The sequence below is a fragment of the Carettochelys insculpta genome, chromosome 1 (genome assembly GCF_033958435.1).
Source record: "Carettochelys insculpta isolate YL-2023 chromosome 1, ASM3395843v1, whole genome shotgun sequence".
NCBI lineage: Eukaryota > Metazoa > Chordata > Testudines > Carettochelyidae > Carettochelys > Carettochelys insculpta.
In genome coordinates this window covers 299,860,064-299,878,215 of record NC_134137.1, presented here as the reverse complement: position 1 = coordinate 299,878,215, position 18,152 = coordinate 299,860,064, and the positions used below count along the sequence as shown (strand labels likewise).

General features: G+C 43.3%; 1 protein-coding gene across 1 annotated transcript in view; it reads left to right on the top strand.

Moving 5' to 3' along the window:
- The window catches only part of LRRIQ1 (leucine rich repeats and IQ motif containing 1), a 209,033-nt gene that overhangs the window by 41,330 nt on the left and 149,551 nt on the right, over positions 1-18,152 (top strand). The window contains exons 13-14 of the mRNA XM_074984002.1: positions 9,578-9,651; positions 14,526-14,619. Coding sequence (XP_074840103.1) covers positions 9,578-9,651; positions 14,526-14,619 — 168 coding nt within the window. The remainder of the gene's footprint in view (positions 1-9,577; positions 9,652-14,525; positions 14,620-18,152) is intronic.

Genomic DNA, 18,152 nt, shown 5'->3' with positions numbered 1-18,152 from the left:
TCATATTTGCATATGTTTTTATAAAAGGATTTTTGTTAGCAGCGTGCTTTCTAGTCATAATATAGGGCATAGGTTGGCAGACATTTGCATGCCAATTTTCTACCAGAACGCCCAGCCAATAAGGGACCCTCATGGTTTCAGTCAGCACCCCTGACTCTCAGAAGTGTCTGGTATATAGGTGGAGGGGCCAGAGATCTCTGCCTCCTGCCTCTGCTCTGAACACCAGCTCTACAGTCCTAATTGACTGGAAACTGGGAGCTTCTGGGAGTTGCCTGAGGTAAGCACTGCCTGGAACCCACACTCTTCTTCCTACCCCTCCAATCCCTGCTGCAACCCTGAGTCCCCTCCCACACCCTCACTGTCTCCTGGAGCCTTCACTCCTACCCTCTGCCCCAGCCCTGAGTTCCCTCCTGTATCCCAAACCCTTCATCCTTGGCCCCACCATAGAACCTGTATGACTAGCCAAACCCTCACTCTGTACCACACCGCAATTCTCTCCCCCAGCCCAGCGAGAGTGAGTTACAAAGGGAGATTGAGGTAGGCTGTCAGAGAAGGAGCAGAGAAAGGGTGTTCATCTTTGTGCAATTAAATTTGAAACCATAATGTAGAGTGTTGGTGCCAGGAGTGAGTTAGGGTGTGGAAAGATGCTCAGGGCTTGGGTGTATGCAAAACAGGTTGCCTCCCTGTAAATAAAGGAAATGCTAATTAATTTAGAGCATGTCACACTAAGCAGGGTTCTTTCATAACTGGAGTATGGTGCTTTCTTTGTGTAAGGGGAATCAATTGTCTGTGTTTGTGGGGAGATGTAAGTAAGAAGTCTAGATTCACTCAGAGGACATTCTGACTTTTCAAACTAAGCTTTACAGGTAACCTATAATGTAGTGACTTACATAAAAAAATTGGTAGGCATGCAGTGTGGAAATGCCAAAATCTGGACTTTGTTCTTGATCAGACTTTCTGGAGATAATGCTTCATGCCTGTAGCTAACATGAACGTTGTTTGGTGAGCAGTGGATTTTGTTTTATGCTCATTTTGGTAACTCAGATACAAATGTCTGTTTATGATTTCCCCAGACAGTATTGTCTAATATTATTCTTCATGTCTTTTTTTCTGTTTCCTATTCAGATTGTATAAAACATCCATCAAAGTGGTATCTGAAACCTAGATTTGCAAAGGTAGCTAATCACTTAGCCCTGAGACTTAAATAACTAAGTTTGGGTTTAGGTGATGTTAGCTCCCAGTTTTAGGCTCTACTGTGATTCGAAAACTTCTGCTGCATGCTTTGCACCTAAACTCATTTGTCATCTACTTTTTCAGGGTAAAAATGCCCTCCACACTTAGGTTTGTTGCCTCTGGGTGAGAGCACTGCTGCTTCTCTTTAGGTATCCAGATTTGTAAAATGGTGGAAGATAGGCATTCATCTGCCTGCTTTGTGGATGGGAACTGATCTAGTTCAAATGATCAGAAGCTGCCTTCTGGATTTGGTCCTATTCAAAATCTGGCTTCAGCATAAGGTGATGGTGATGAACTTTGAGCCCAAGTGATTACAATGGTTTGCTGGGCTGTGGGAGAGCTGAGTTCATATCCTCCCCACCGCCCCCCATGAACACACACTGACAAAGAAGATGAAAGAATTTGAACATGGGGCTCCCAGCTCTCGGGATAGTGCTCTCGCTGCTAAACTTATGGGCTAAGTCCAGTGTGAAGTGCTGTCAGACTCACCTAAAGTAGTTCTACTTTGGATTAAAAAATAGTGGAGAAGAGGAACTGAATGCTAGGTTTTCTACTTCCCAGGTGAATGCTCCAATTAACAGGCTACAGAATCGAATTCTTTCTCTCTGGCCGAAAGACTGTAGTATTTATAGCTATTCCACTTCGTATACATACTTAAGTCATAAAGGCCGTGTCTACACTAGCCCCAAACTTCGAAATGGCCACGCAAATGGCCATTTCAAAGTTTACTAATGAAGCGCTGAAATACATATTCAGTGCTTCATTAGCATGCGGGCGGCTGCGGCACTTCGAAATTGACGTGGCTCACCGCCGCGTGGCTCGTCCCAACAGGGCTCCTTTTCAAAAGGACCCCGCCTACTTCGAAGTCCCCTTATTCCTGTGAGCAGATGGGAATAAGGGGACTTCGAAGTAGGTGGGGTCCTTTCGAAAAGGAGCCCCGTCTGGACGAGCCGCGCGGCGGCGAGCCGTGTCAATTTTGAAGCGCTGCGGCTGCCCGCATGCTAATGAAGCGCTGAATATGTATTTCAGTGCTTCGTTAGTAAACTTTGAAATGGCCATTTGCGTGGCCATTTCGAAGTTTGGGGCTAGTAAAGACATGGCCAAAGTGGGAGAATGACTGGCTGTAGCTTAGTAGATAGCATAATCACTTAGAAGGTGTGAGAACTTTTGATCTAATCCTCCTGCTCCAGTCATTCTTCACTTATTTATAAAACTGAAACATCTTCAGTAGGAGCAGAGCCACCAAGGGCAGGGGCAAAGGGGCAGTTGCCTCAGGACCCATCCAGGCAGCTCTGAGGGCTGGCTGCAGGAGGTTAAGTGCTAGTCCTGCTACTTCTGCCCAAGCCTCCATCTCTTCCTGGGGGCCCAGAGCACAGCCATGTCCATAAAGCTTGGAAAGTCTTTCAGTAGCCCTGAATAGGAAAGACTGAGGGAGCCTGATACCATACTCTCCTATAGCTCAGTAGTTATAGCTCTATAAGCCGTGTCTACACGTGCCCCAAACTTCGAAATGGCCACGCAAATGGCCATTTCGAAGTTTACTAATGAAGCGCCGAAATGCATATTCAGCGCTTCATTAGCATGCGGGCGGCAGCGGCGCTTCGAAATTGACGCCGCTTGCTGCCGCGCGGCTCGTCCCCACGGGGCTCCTTTTCGAAAGGACCCCGCCTACTTCGAAGTCCCCTTATTCCCACGAGCTGATGGGAATAAGGGGACTTCGAAGTAGGCGGCGTCCTTTCGAAAAGGAGCCCCGTCGGGACGAGCCGCGCGGCGGCAAGCGGCGGCAATTTTGAAGCGCCGCTGCCGCCCGCATGCTAATGAAGCGCTGAACATGCATTTCGGCGCTTCATTAGTAAACTTCGAAATGGCCATTTGCGTGGCCATTTCGAAGTTTGGGACACGTGTAGACGTAGGGGTAACTGAACCAAATCTATTTCAATACTTCCCTACCTACAGGGTTTGGTTTAGGACATACCATTGAGATTGGCATCTCTTGCCAGCTGCCTTAGGCATCTCCCTGCCTAGTATGCTGGCTTTTGTGAATTGCATTCTAAGGTGCCTGTCTCTCTCCTCATTCATTGTATAGGAGCCTAGGTGACTAACACAGGACTGGTGAACCACAGTACGTTCCTGTGATTTTTTTTCCAGATACCTAAAAGTTAGTGTTGCGATGCTCAGCACCTCAGTGTCAAAGTACCTTGTGAATCCAGCCTGAGTATCTTTTTTTTTTCTATATTTTATGAAGGTCTTCTCTGTTTTCTGTCTCCCACTTTATCCCCATCTCCCTCTGTCTGTCACTCTCTTTAGAGACTCATTCAATCATCCTGTTGCCATTTTGTCTCTTAACATCCCTGTTCCCTGTCATGTGTTTTCTCTCTGCTAGTCCTGCAGATGCGACGTGCTTTAGTAGTTGGCTGGTTGAAGTGCTGTAGTCAGAGCATCAGCAGAACAGATACATGAATGTTAAGTCAGACATAAACAACTACCACATCATGCGCCAGAGCCTTAATTCATATCTTTGGGGCAAAAGAGACAAGTAAGCATTAAAAGTCTCAAAGTTCCTAGTATTGCAGTAGCCTACTCTGTTACATTAACTTTATGTACATTATAAGCAACTCCATATGTGTCTACTATGGCATAAATAACTGGGTGTTCTATATGGGAGAAATTAATGTAATGGAGTAAGCTGTTGAAAGAAAAGCTGTTTCTTTGCTTTAATCCTTCAGCTAATGCAATCTTGTGAATCTTTTTAAGAGTGTGCACTGAGTGCCATTTCCTTTTTGCTGATTTCAGGAAGCCCCTGAAATGGTAAGACTGTGAATTTATATTCTCCCTAAAAATAAAGTAGTGTTTAAAAAAAAAAAAAAAGGAGAGAAAGTTCTGCACAAACTAACTTGAAAGTATTTGTTGATTCCAATATTATGCCGCTATCCTAGATTAAAAAAAAATTGCTCAGTTTGTTTTATAAAGTTGAACTTCCAAGCTTTAAGAAAACATTTTAAATCTACTAACTGTTAATGGTAATTGATACAGATGTAAGCATTACATATAGTAAATGCATCTGAGCACAAAATATTTGAAAAGAAGTATCTCTTGTATGTACCTTTAAAAGTCTAAGTTGTTTGTGGTGTTCCAGTGCTGCAACATAGATGGTCAGAGAGTTCACATACAGCACAAACTCTGTATGGATTTGATCCCTACAGTCCATGGCAAAGCTCCACTGACTTTAAGGCTACATCTACACTAAAGTACAGGGATCTGTCAACAGAAGTTACTGTTGGACAATATCTTCTGACAAAATTTCTGTTGACAGATTGCAGCCACACATGAAAGCAGATCTCTCTACTGATCTGCTCTGTGGACAGAGAGCAGCCAGGCAACCCGGCCACTCTTTCAACAGAACGGCAAACTGGAATCGCAGCAGACAGGGCTGACCTGTGTCCCAGAAACCCTGTCTGTTGACAGAGGATCCTCCGGAGTGTCCACACTGGCTTTCTGTTGAGAAAGGTATTTTTGCCTCCTGGGGGAATGGGCAGAATGTTGCCAATAGAAGTGCCATGCTCTGTTGATTTACTGTTGACAGAATCCATTTGTAATATGGATGTTCTGCAAGTTTTGACAACAAAATGCCAGTGTCATTGACACAACTCTGTAGTGTAGACATAGCCTAATACAGCAGAATCAGGGCCTATATGAATATACTAGTCAAGAGCTATGTTTATGTTGCCAGTTTTCTAATATTTAAATGCCAGACCTTTCAGCAGGAGTTTCAGAGCACAGGCCATAGCAAATCCCCAAAATAATAAACTGCCCCTTCTCCCTAAGGCTCTAGAGGAACCCCATTTGCTCCTCTTTTCCCCTAACACTTACTGCCCTTTTCATCTCTCCCTCACCTCTGTTCATCTTGGGAGGAACGTGCCCAGGCTGGGGACTCCAGATGCCCAACACAGGTAGGAGACAGCCCTGGATAACTAAGGACTGGTGCAGGTGATGTCTCAGTGCCTCCCTACCTCCTCTGCCCTCGGCAACCAGACTTTGGGTGTCTGTGTAGTAGATCTCCCAAGATGCTATTAGAACCCCTTTTTCAATCAGACTTTCTGGTTGGAGACAACGCTGGCTAAGATGTAAGGGCTGATGCAGGTGATAACTCAGTGCCTCCCTAACTCACCTGACTGCAGTGACCAGGCTTTGGGTGTCTAGTCAGTAGATCTCACCACATGACATTAGGACTCGTATTTCAATCAGACTGTCTCTGGCCATGTCTACCCACACCCTCCCTTTCAGATGGGGTATGCAAATCCACAGGATCGGAATTGTGGATAAGGTGGGGATTAAAATATCCCATGTCTCATTTACATGTTCTCATGAGATGTGGCCGTCGAAGTGGGGTCATTTAGAAATGGAAAGTGCCATGTAGGCACTGGCACTTGGACAAGAAACCCTGACTTTGAATTCCCCTATTCCCGGCATCTACACAGCACTTTCGCTTTCAAAATGACCCCACTTCGAAGGCTGCATCTTGTGGGATTATGAAAATGAGGTGCGGGATATTTAAATCGCCACCTCATCTGCAATTTCGATACTGCAGATTTATATTCCCCCTCTGAAAAGGAGGAGGTGTGTGGACATGACACCTATGTAATAGCTGAACATCACAAACAACCAATTAGAGACGTGTGCAAGGGAGCAAGAGTTCATTACTTTACTTTAGTCTTCTGAGATTACATTAGATGTTGTAGAGAACTGGCCAGTAGGTGGAAGAATTCATTTTCAGAAAGTCTTTCATTAAAAAATCTGTAATATTTTTATCCATACATATATTTTGCTAATGACTTAACGATCTTAACATTTTCCTTTGAAATGACAAAAAGCTTTACAATGGGAATTTAAATTAGCCTAATATACAGTGAACAACTGTATTTTTGAGTATTACTTCATAGATTCATAGATTGTAAGTCTAAAAAGGGACTTCTTGTGATCATTTAGTCTTACCTTCTGCATAGCACAGGCCATAGCAAATCCCCAAAATAATTCCCAAAGCATATATTTTAGAAAATAGTTCCAATCTTGATTTAAAAATTGTTAGTGATGGAAAATCTACCATGACTCTTAGTGCATTGTTCCAATGATTAGTAGCTGTTACCATTTAAAAATTACTTTATTTCCAGTCTCAATTTGTCTAGCTTCAAATTTCAGCCATTGGATCACGTTAAAAATGAACAAAATTATGTTTTTGAAATTTCTGTTTAACAACTGAAAAAAGATCATTCGCATTTTAAGGCATTGTGAGAATTTGCCTGTTGAAGTCAATAACAAAACTTCCACTGAATGGTTTCAGTGGGATCAAATTTAGTGTGAACACATTGATCCGGCAGCAGGGTTTTACCCACCATTGCATGTGTTTTTAAAGGAGTTCTAAACCAAAAAGTTGAAAGGTCCTCTCCATGTATTAGTGTCTCTATTAATGTACATATGCTTTATGCATTCTTATGTTATATGAATAATTGTAATTATGGCTGTATTTCCATTGCAAGCCACTATCTTTTCAGAATTATAACCTTCTCAGAAATCTTTAGTGTAAAATCTAAACATAATATTGGAATTAATCAGTCATAAAAATACATATAGATGTAGCATTTTTCAGTATGTGACTGGATTTGTATAATCAATTTCAGTAAGCTTTTATTGCAGTTATTTATCCTGAGTGTCTGATTTTAGACAAAGTTAAGTATTACCAGCCAGAATATTCAGGAAAAATAGAGGGATATTGTAGGACAATAAAGTACAGTAAGTATAGGAGAGCAAAATGTCAGTAAAATATTGTATAAGTTTTAAAGAATGTGAAAAATACAGGAGCTTTATTTTAAGACAAGAATATAAATTATAGAATAGAAGTTAATGTTAACTTTTCAGTCCTTCTCTCCTACCTATTAAATTACAATTAATGAAAATTTTGTGAGTAAAGGCAAATATTCAATACGATTTGGGCCATCACATTCTAAAATTCATTTGTTACACTGTTTTGTCCTACTCAAATATTTTAAAAATCAGTTTTCTGAGTACCAGCCTGTCAGTGTCCTCTCCTGCTACAACATTAAATGGGAACAGAAAACGAAAGCTGTTGCTTGCTATTTTGTGAATATCTTTTACTTCTGTGTCTTTGTAATTTATCTTTTTTTATGCCGAGGGCTAGTGACAAGGTCAAGTAGTATTAAGTTTTCAGTAATGTCCTTTTGTCTTTCTGCTTTGAATTTTCTTAGAAAAAGAATTAACCAAGAATGTCAGTAAAAGGAAAGCTATAAATTGAAAAGAAAGATTTAAATCTCATAATAATCTCAGCAGACAAAAGCAAAGCAGAGCCATAAAGAAATTGTCTGTTCCTCAGAGTATAGTACTACAACTACCAACATAGTCAACACAGCTTTAAAAAGTGCATGATTTTATATAGGAAACTGAACTCTTGAAATAAGTTTTTACCCTATCACATCCACTCAGGGTTGATTCCGAGTCTTTTCATGAATTTTCAAGATGCAGGATAAACTGTTATCAGAAATAAAAGTAGATTCACTGTGTGCTAGTGGAGAAACAGTTTTTGAACTGTTTTAAATGATACTGTCAATAACATTGTAAAATTATATTAAACCCATTGTTTCTAAGACTATAATGTTTCATAATTTGTTCAGTCGAGTTGAAAATACAGAGAATTTTCAGGGGCAGAGAATAGATTAGAGTAAGTGCAGTTCTTACTGTAACGTGATTCAAAGCAAAGACATAATGAGACACAACTACTATAAATTTTACTGACTCTAGATCAGATTTCTCTGACTTTAAAACTATATTTTCACTTGTAGGCTGCCCTTTCAATATATTGACATGAGATATGAAAGTGAAGTTGAGTTCCTTTGTGGCTCACATGCCCACATTTTCCTCAATAAAAAAGGTTTTGCAATAAAAACTTGGTTCACAATTCTCTTGATACCTGAAGCAGAAAAAATCCATCTTTTTCTCTGAGCCGTAATGACTGCAGGAATAAATGTTTTTAAAAGCATAAGATATATTTTGGCAACACATGAGCAGTTTTGACTTACAGGTTGTGGGTCTATAAGTAGATACCATTTTTACACAAAAGGATTTCTGACCATACCAGACTCTAATTTATAGGTTCATTTACTTTCTTCCCCACAGTACCTTCCTTTCAATTTTAAAAACTAACAGTTGCCAACAGTCACAATGCCATATGTGATATTTAAGCCTTGTTCATACAAAAGCTTGAACCAGATTAATTAAGTGTGCGTTATTAACAGATTTAGCTAAACTTGTACAAGTTTGTGCGTAGACTATCTGGTTTGCATTTAAGAGTGGCATATTAGTGTAGTTTGAGTCCTTATTTTTTCAGGTTTATGATAAAGCAAAATGTAAGCTACCCGCAAGATGAAATAATATCATTTGCAAAAAAACTAGTGATGTTTTAAATAAATCTAATTAAACCACACTTGTCATTAAACTAGTGTGCATTTATGTGGGGTGAAATTCTTAAAAGGGTGCACGGCACAACTATGGATATTTTTTTTTAATAGCAATAACTGAACGTTTTCTTAGTCCGGGAAAACTTAACATGTGGTGAGCGTGCATGCCACAAGTGCTCTCCACCCTAGCTTTCCTATTTTGAGGATCCAGTATTTTGCCATTTCAGACTGCAGGGAAAGTTCTGTTCTGGCTGAATCACATAAGAAGAGTGACTGTATAGCAGTCCTTGTACTTGGCACATCTCTGATGGAGTTTTCTGAAGTAGCGAGATGCAGGAGGCTATACAGAGTTAGTTAACCTCAGTACAACCTCTGATATGTCAGCGTATATGTATGCCTACGGGGTGTTACTGTTTTGTATCTTTTGAAGTCGAAGAAGGAGATGGAAATAAATAGTGTAAGCGTGGTGAAAACTGAGGGAAAAAGAGGAAAATGTAGGTTTGCTTATTTCTTCAGAATCATGGCCCTTTATTTATCACTAGAATAGTACTATGTGAGGAAAGCCGTGATAGTTGAGTCATTGATGAGCAGCGGAAGACTTGAAGCAATCAGAACTATATTTTTAAAAGAGTAAATGCCCTTAAATGCCATGCCATGCAAAAGATTAAAATATTCTATAATGCAATATATAAGGTTAAAAGGAAAACTGCAGCAATTAGTTTTCGCACCTTGGATAGCTAAATGAATAGTTAGTAAAATTATATATGTTTCTGACATGACCATATTTCAAAACTTGTTTCAGCAATACGTATCCCTATGTCTGTCTCAATAAGAAATGCTGCTTTCTTAACATAACTTTCTCTGGTTTTTGTTTTTAGTTTGACTCAACTAGCACCTCTATATTCCTGTGTATCTTTGGAGAAGCTTAATATCAGCAACAATTGCTTAGCAGGTGAGCATGTAAAATAGATTAAATAATATTTCGGGCGTATTATAAAAGTACATTGTTTAATAAAATGTATAGAAAGGGGGAGTCTAAAATGACTGGAGCTATTGTATTCTGTCACCATCTTCATCAGTGACGCGTACTGCCACTTTTCAATCGTGTCCTCAGTGAACATCACTTGTGGTTTGTTCTATTTCTTCTCCTCTCCCCAGGAGAAGAGTTGGGTTTGTTTTGGTTTGCTTTAACATATATGCAGCTATGTGCTTACATTAAAGAAGCCTTGCATCTTGCATTTGTAGTAAAAGGTGGTAGTTTGTGAGCCTATTCTACCATTGCAAATGAGTCACTCAAAGCAGCTGTCATCCATGCAGAAGAGTTTTACCCTTATGACAGGAAGATTTATTACACTTTGAGAATAAAGTTGTTAATTAGACTTCATCCCAAAGCTTCTGATGATCTTTGAGATGTACTTTGCCCAGGCTGTTGAGCACTTGAAAGGTAAGGACCTAAATCGTGGTTCGTTATTTTATGGGAATTGTAACCAACCAGGCTCGGGTTCCCCAGAGACGAGGCTGCACCCAGAAGGCGAGTGCTATATTTGGTTTATTGAAAGCGCGTGACACCCGCAACGGGAACCCCGGAGACGCAGCAGTCACCAGTCGGGGAAAACCCAATGCGTCGCAGCCTCTCCCTGAGCAAAGCTCTGACGCATCGGGTTTTCCCCCACTGGTGACTGCGGTGTCTCCGGGGCTCCCATCGCAGGTGTCACGCGCTTTCAATAAACCAAATATAGCACTCGCCTTCTGGGTGCAGCCTCGTCTCTTGGAACCCAAACCTGGTTGGTTACAATTGGCGTAGCGAGCAGGGTTCTCCAGGTATGATGCCTTTTTGGTCGAAAGCAGGGGAGGCAGGGAAGCCAGCGCTGTCCCTGCAGCGCATACCAGGATGGCCCTCGACAGAGCGATGGGGGCCGGTAGCGTGGATGGTGGCCTGTTGGGCAGCCCCGGCAGACTGGCTGGAGTTGCAGGAGGCGGCAGGTGTGATGCCAGTACAGGTAGAAGGGGTGTTGCGTCGGCTGCGGCTGAGCCGCCAGCCGGGGACGGAGAAAAGGGAGGTGGGAGAGATAGCATGGCTTTTCCTAACTGCCTTCCGGGCCCTGGATGATGAGCTTCTCCGCCTGCAGAAGGCGCTGGCGGGGAAGGAGCAGGAATGTCGCGATTTGGCGGATGCGCGGGCAATAGCGCAGGAGGTGGTTACTTCACAGTCTGAAAGGACGCAAGAGTTAACCCATCGTTGTGAGGTGTTGGCAGCGAGAGTTGCGAATCGGCGGTGCGTGAAATTAGGGAAAGCACCGGTGTCGACGGCCCAAGTGCGTGCGGTCCTCGTGCTAGCCACTTGGGACCCTGTGACCTGGGATGGTAACATTTGGAGCTCTTCCTCGTCTGAGGGGGAGGAGGAGATGAACGGGGAGTCTGTGCAAACCATTCCCGAGACAGGCGCGCCCCGTTCGGGAGCTGAGGTCGGAAGGGGGGCAACCGCGACCCGAGGTCTGGCAAACATTTAAGACAAGTGAGTTGCAGGAGCTAGTGAGGAGTTTTAAGCAGAAGCCAGGGGAAGGCCTGTTGGCCTGGCTAGTGCGTGTACGGGACAACGCAGGCAACACTGTGTTGCTGCTGCTTGCGGAACTCCACCAGATGGGCGTGTTGTCCCAGGATTCACAGGTCAGACAGGCGCTGCAGACTATGCAAGGTCTTACTGATGCACAGGGAAACGCCCTGGAAGCGCCGTCCCTGTACTGCTCGTTGACTGCGGCGGTGGACCAGGTCTACCCCTCCCCGGGGGAACTGGAAGCACTGGTGAGGCCCTGGTGTACGATCCCAGAAGGGGTGAGTGCGTTGCAGCAGCTGGGCATGGCTTGGGCTGTGGCTTTCATCGACATGGGACCGGACGATATAGGGGTCCATAAATCCATCAAGGCCACTCTGTTATGCCTTGCCCCCCTCGAGCTGAAGGCCTCCCTTATGGCCGTGGTCATGGCAGCGGGCAGGAATGTAGGTGACTTGGTTGGAACGTTGATGCAGTTAGAGGCTGTCATAGGCAGGAAAGCGGTCCGTGCCACAAAAGGAAAAGGTGGTCGGGCGGGAGCCCCTGGACTGGAAAAAGGGCACGCTAGGGTGACCCGGAGAACCATGTGGACGGACTTGCTGAAGGCAGGAGTGCCCCGTGAGGAGATCAATGGTTTGCCAACACCAGACTTGTACAAGCATTGGTTACAACTGCCGCCTACCCAGCGGAGTGAGGATGTGGGTGCCTCCAAGAGGGCTGGCGAGACTCAGGCACCACAGAAAGGTACATGAGCTGGGGAGAGGACCAAGCCCAGCGCCCCGGTCGACTGGACCCTTCCCCCTAGGAAGTGATGGGGAGGCGGGTCCCCTGCGGTACGGGCTGTGGCGGTGCAACAGGTGGCAGGGGACCAGCGCCCATTCGTCCCGTTAACCATCAAGTGGCCCCTGGGAGGGGAGCAGCATATGCTAGCTCTGTTAGACACTGGAGCCAAGGTGACCATTCTGCATTCTACTCAGACTGCGGGTCATGCGGTGGTCGTGCAGGGCCTCTCCCCGAGCGAAGCTCTGGCGCGTCGGGTTGTCCCCCACTGGTGACTGCGGCATCTCCGGGGCTCCCGTCGCGGGTCTCACGCGCTTTCAATAAACCAAATACAGCACTCACCTTCTGGGTGCAGCCTCGTCTCTGGGGAACCCGAGCCTGGTTGGCTACAGGAATCCAGTGTAGGCACCAGAGGACATACTTGCCATGCACACATTAGCCCATCTTGCTGAGGGGATGTGTGCTATACTAGTTGGAGTTTCCCAAGGGCTAATAGTTTGCACTCCTGTAGTCTACATGGGAGGTGAGGAAGTCTTATGTAAATGAGGCCAAGTGATTGCCCTCCAGCATGGAATGGTGTCTCCTGACCAACCAAAATTGTTGAAAATGCTATTCATGGATGTTGCTAGGTACGAATTTGGAATCTGCAAAGAATCTAGGAGTACTGCTCGTATATAGACTGACTTTACCAACTGTGAGAGTGTGTATCTTCAACCAAAGGAGATTGCACTGTGGCTGCAGAGGCTTTAGAAAGCTTCCTTCTCCTCATCAGCATAACCTCTGTTAAGTCCTTTTTTAATGAGCTGTTTTCAATAAGACAACTTCATCTAAGTGCTGATGCAGCCACATGGTGGTAGATCATATGTGGTGAAGGATGGGTGAAGTGGCATGCCATCAGCATACTGCTGCTCAAAGACAAGGAACCTAGACATGAATAACTGCTACCTTCCAAAGAATGAAGAGTATCCTGTACCTTCTTTTCATAGATTAAAGAAGGAATTGTAGACCACATGTAGTAGACAGTGTTTTTTGTGCATTTCCAGCTATAATCCAAAGACTCATTATCAAATGTCAGACTGCTGTTCAGAAACAGGAAATCTGGAAAGACGGAATATATCAGCATTTTACGTTTTGTGATGTTCAGCTGCCTTGTTGTCCTTACCTGTATTTCTAAATGTAATAGGATAGTATTATCAAATACTTATTTTTCTAGCTATTTCAGGTATTTCCAAACATATTCCCATAAACAGGTGATTATTGTGCAATACAGCAGAAATGTTTGTAGCTTTTTATACATAGTGCCCTATCAAATTCAGGGTTTATTTCTGTAAATTTCATGGTCATAATATTTTAAAAATCTTGAATTTTGTGGTTTCAGATATTTAAATCTTAAATTTCATGATGTCATAACAAAACATGAAGAGTGTTTCAAAAAGCAAAATTATAAACATATAAAACCCTTGAGATGCAGCATTTCTCAAGCCAAGGATCACAACCCAAAAGAGTGTTACATGGCTATTTGTAGGAGGGTTACAGTATAGCCACCTTTACTTCTGTGCTGCCCCAAAGCAGGGTGGCTGGACAGCAGCAGCTGCTTAATGGGTCCCCAAGTCTGAAGGAAGCATGGCTGCCAACAGCAGCATGGAAGTGAGGGTGGCAATACCGTGATTCTCCTCCTCCTCAGTAGCTTTGTTTACTAACTTCTGGGCTGAGCCCTCCAGACAGAGAAATGTGGTGTATTTTTATATATTTTACCCTACAGTATAGTGTACTTTTGTTTTATAAAGCAGTGGTAGGCAACTTGTGGCTTGCGAACCACATGCAACCTACTGGGGTTCACCTGCAGCCCATGAACCCCCTGGTTAACCCTTGCCTCCATGTGCCTCTTGTGCTCTGGAGCACTGGAGTCCCCCACTTTCTTGCTCCTCCCCCTCTCTGTTACAGCTCTGGGAGGGAGGAGAAGTGAGGTCAGAAGGCAAATCAGGTGATTTGTGTGATCCAAAAGTGCTGGGAGGGGTGCAGGAGGAGCAAGGAAATGCAGGACTCTGGTGCATGAGATCCAGGAGGGGGCAGGGCTGCAGGTGGAGTGCGACTGAGGTGAAGAAGTGCGAGTCATGTGGCCCACTCACTGTTTGGGGTTGTCCAATGCTGGTATAAAGGAACACAGAAGATCAGATTATGCTGGGGAGACCAGATTTCATGGTCTGTGATGAATTTCTCCAGGCCATGAATTTGGTAAGGCACTAATTACATACAATTACTGAATGGTATGAGTTCTGTTCAAATGAACTTTAATGTACTCTATACTAGAGCAGGTTGCAATTTGAGAAAACCTTCATATAAAGAAATATTAAGTTATCATTTTGTTTCTAATGGAATCCACAGTAACTGACAGTTTTAGTGACACTAGTTTACTATAATTGTTTGCTTTTATACATGGTTTCATCTTAATTATTCAACTTTATATTTACATTTTCCTCTCTAATGTAATATAGACCTTGACAGTATCATCACATGGTTGAGTGGATGCCATAAACTAAGTGAGTTGTCATTCAGTGGAAATCCAGTTCTCCAAGAAAAATATTGGAGGTAAGATAATTAACCCTTACAATGTAACCATTGCTCAGTAAAATCTGAATCAACCAAAGTTCACATATAAACAGTGTATAAATTGAAACATTTAAGTTAGTTAACTAGTAATGTTATAAATATTTGGAATTGCAATCAACCCTGTACATTTTATTGTTCTGATGATTTTTGAAATCTTAATATTCTAAATGTGCTTCAACCCAAGAAATGACCAAATTGTCTTTCATCTCTCCTGCTACTCTGGAAATATTGAGTTAGTATGCATTTCTGCGTCTAGCCTGGTAAAGTCTGCAAATGTTAATATTTTTATATGGGATATGGTATTTTTTGGTGTGTAAGTGCAACATTAAAGTTAGATATTGTTGTGAAATAATATCCAGAGAGTCATCATCCTCCAGATGAATGTAATTTTAGGTAGACCTTAAGGCTTAGTCTACACTATGAGATGAAATCTAATTTAAAGGAGTTAGCTCAATATTAAAATGCCACCGTCTTCACTGTAAATACCATTACCTCGAAAAAGTGAGCTCTAATACCGATAACAAAATGTCAATATTATGGGATTGTTATAGCATCAATTTTGAATTTAAAATTTTGACTCAAAGCTAGCGTGTAAGTGCTATGTCTTTAATTCAAATTTACTAGCCTTCAGAAGTGTCCCATATGTATCCCCACAAAGCTACGCAGTGATCCACGTGTGGCTGCTTCCTTCTCTGCTGCTCTCCATCCAAGTGCACAAGAAGAAGGTAACAGGAAGCCCTCAAATTTTTGTTTGGATTAGAATTAGAATTAGAATTTTGCAGCTCCCAGGCCTGCAAATATAAAATCTGGACACATGGCTGATGGAACCGGGAGAGGGTGGATAGGACTGATAGCACAGCTGCCTGCTGCTACTACATCAACATATAAAATATATAAATATAATAATATGGAGTTATACATCTCATAGAGCTGGAAGGGACCGGGGGAGGTCATTAAGTCCAGTCCCCTGACCTCTTGGCAGATTCAAGCACCATCCCTGACAGATTTTTTTTTTTTTTTTTGTAAATCTATTTGTCCCAGACTCCTAAATGGCCTTCTCAAAGATTGAGCTCACAACCCTGGGTTTAGTAGGCTACTGCTCAAACTACTCAGCTACCCCTCCCCAGAGCATCTGTAGAGCATGCACCACACAGGGAACCTGGGCAGGTTTGAGGGAGGGCTAAAGAGACAGCTACCTGCTGCTATGTCAATGTCTACAGCAGATGCGCAGCACAGGGAACCCATGCGGGTTTGAGGGAGGACTAAATTCTGTTACTGGGTGCTCTGAATTCCGGGACAGTGCTTTGCATTCTGGGATTCTAACATGAAACATCCACAAGCAACCATGGCTAAGACACTGTGGGATAGGTACCACAATGCACTGCTCGTGCTGTCAAACTTGAAATGGGGATGCAGAAACTCAACACAGAAAAATGATGGTTTGTGGACACTTACGTTTGAATTCATAAGAACAAGGTTAAAAATCGAATTTATTAAAAATCGAATTTATCTTATATTGTAGACATATCATAAAACCTGAGCTTGTGTGATCAGGGAAAACTTATAGTGGTAAATATTAATCTTTCTCTATATTTCTTGGATGTAATAAAGACTTACATGTGTAACTAACTTATAATGAGGTGAATTATGCAGAGCTTTCCAATTGTGGGAGATATTTATTTCCCCTGTATAGAGGAATAATTTTGTGTCACTCACTAACTTCAGATTTGGGTCTGTCTTCCAGTTTATGAGTATGATGGTTAATAGTCTGGATAGCCTTCCTGTGGATAGGTATGCACTGAAAAAACAAATACTTTGTTGTTAACTCAAATAACTCTGGTTAAAATAGCGTTGAAGACACAGTAACTAAGTTTTTAGTTTGGATTAACAGCTTGAATTCAACCAGCTTTCACACAAGTTGCTAACCCAATTTGCCCTGTTTTTGATGGTATTTTAACTTGAGTTAGCTCAGGAGGATGAACTAACAAATTAAGAGCACACCTTTTTCTGTGATGTAGACATACCCACTGTTTTTGGAAATATGCTTACTGCAGGCCCAATAACGATAAAAGTTTCAATAAAACTCTAGAAAATATGGGCAGATGACAGTGGCTGGTCAAGTGGCAAGCTGAAATTACCTTCTATTTTGCAAACAGTTCTGCTGCTACCATCCCCTAATCCTTTTTACATGCTTCATCTCTGTGTTACTGTGTCTGAGTGTGAGCTTAGATTCTGAGCTCTCTACGATAGGAAACTGTCACAGTGTGGTGCACGAGTAGGGGCTTGGCTGTCTGGGGTCGGGGCTCTGCATGCTGCCAGCTTCGTGTAAGGTTCCTGTGCCAGTGGTGGGCATAGGTTGCCTACCCCTCCCCTTCTGGCCTCCAACAGGATCCCAATCCACCACCAACCTGTGCCCTCCAGCCCCAGATAGCTGGAGGTCAATGGATGAGATCCCAACCCCAATGGGCCCAAGCCAGCACTCACAACCCCGGGTGGGCAGCGTGACCACAGCACCCCAAGTTCTAGCCCTAGAGCTCTGGTGGTTGGGCGGTGTGGTGGCTGCACTTCCAGCTCTGAGCTTCCTCCAATTTCCTGCCTTGAGTCCCACATAAACCCTCCCACACACTTACTGCCTTAAGTCCTGCACCCGCTAGCCCCTGCCCTGAGCCCTCCACACCTCCCAAACCTCTGTGCTAACTGTGCACGCCCTCATCCCTACCTCCTGCTCCAAGTCTCCCCCTCACTCCATCCCACTATTAAAATTTCTTATAAGTACTGTCCTGTTGCACCCCTCACAACTCTCTGTCCTGACCCCACCCCGAGTGGGTGCGATAGTACCTGTAAGTCATTTGAGTTATTTTCACCCCTGCACTTTGCACAACAGGGCTATGATCCTGACTGGGGCCCAGAGACTAACTGATATGTCTGGATAATGCACACTGCAAAGACCATCCAGATGTGCACCTAGGCCATACTAGTACAGTGTTTTGGTTAAGGAAAAGGAATTTACATCAGCTAGAAAAAGAAGGCACAGCCTCTTTCGTTTGTGTTTGAGAATGGGATTTGGGGGAAAAAATGTTAGGCTCCTCAGCAAGAGGAGTGAAGCTGATTGGCAGTATTTAGTTTTATAGGGAATTGCTGTCAGTAACAGACAGAAAGAAAAATTCCCTCACCTAAGTAATTGCCACTCATGAACTGGAACAAGCAGATGAAGGGATAAGTCAGTGTGTCCTAGTCTGTGGAAAGGGAACTCCATGATTACACTGACCAGTGGGAGACTACCTGTCAGCATCAGTAACTGGGCTTCTTGTGCACAGGGAGACAAGGAAAGTTCAGGGTTTGAGCAACCTAGACTCTGCTTCCCTGCCGGCCTAGCTTGTAGTGAGATTCCACAGCTATGAGTGTTGTGGCATTGCAAGTAGGTGGTTAGGAGATGGAAAGAGAGCATAGACCTATGTCTGTGTGTACACAGAAAGGTGGAGATGCACAGAAGTAAAGAAGCATGTCAAAAT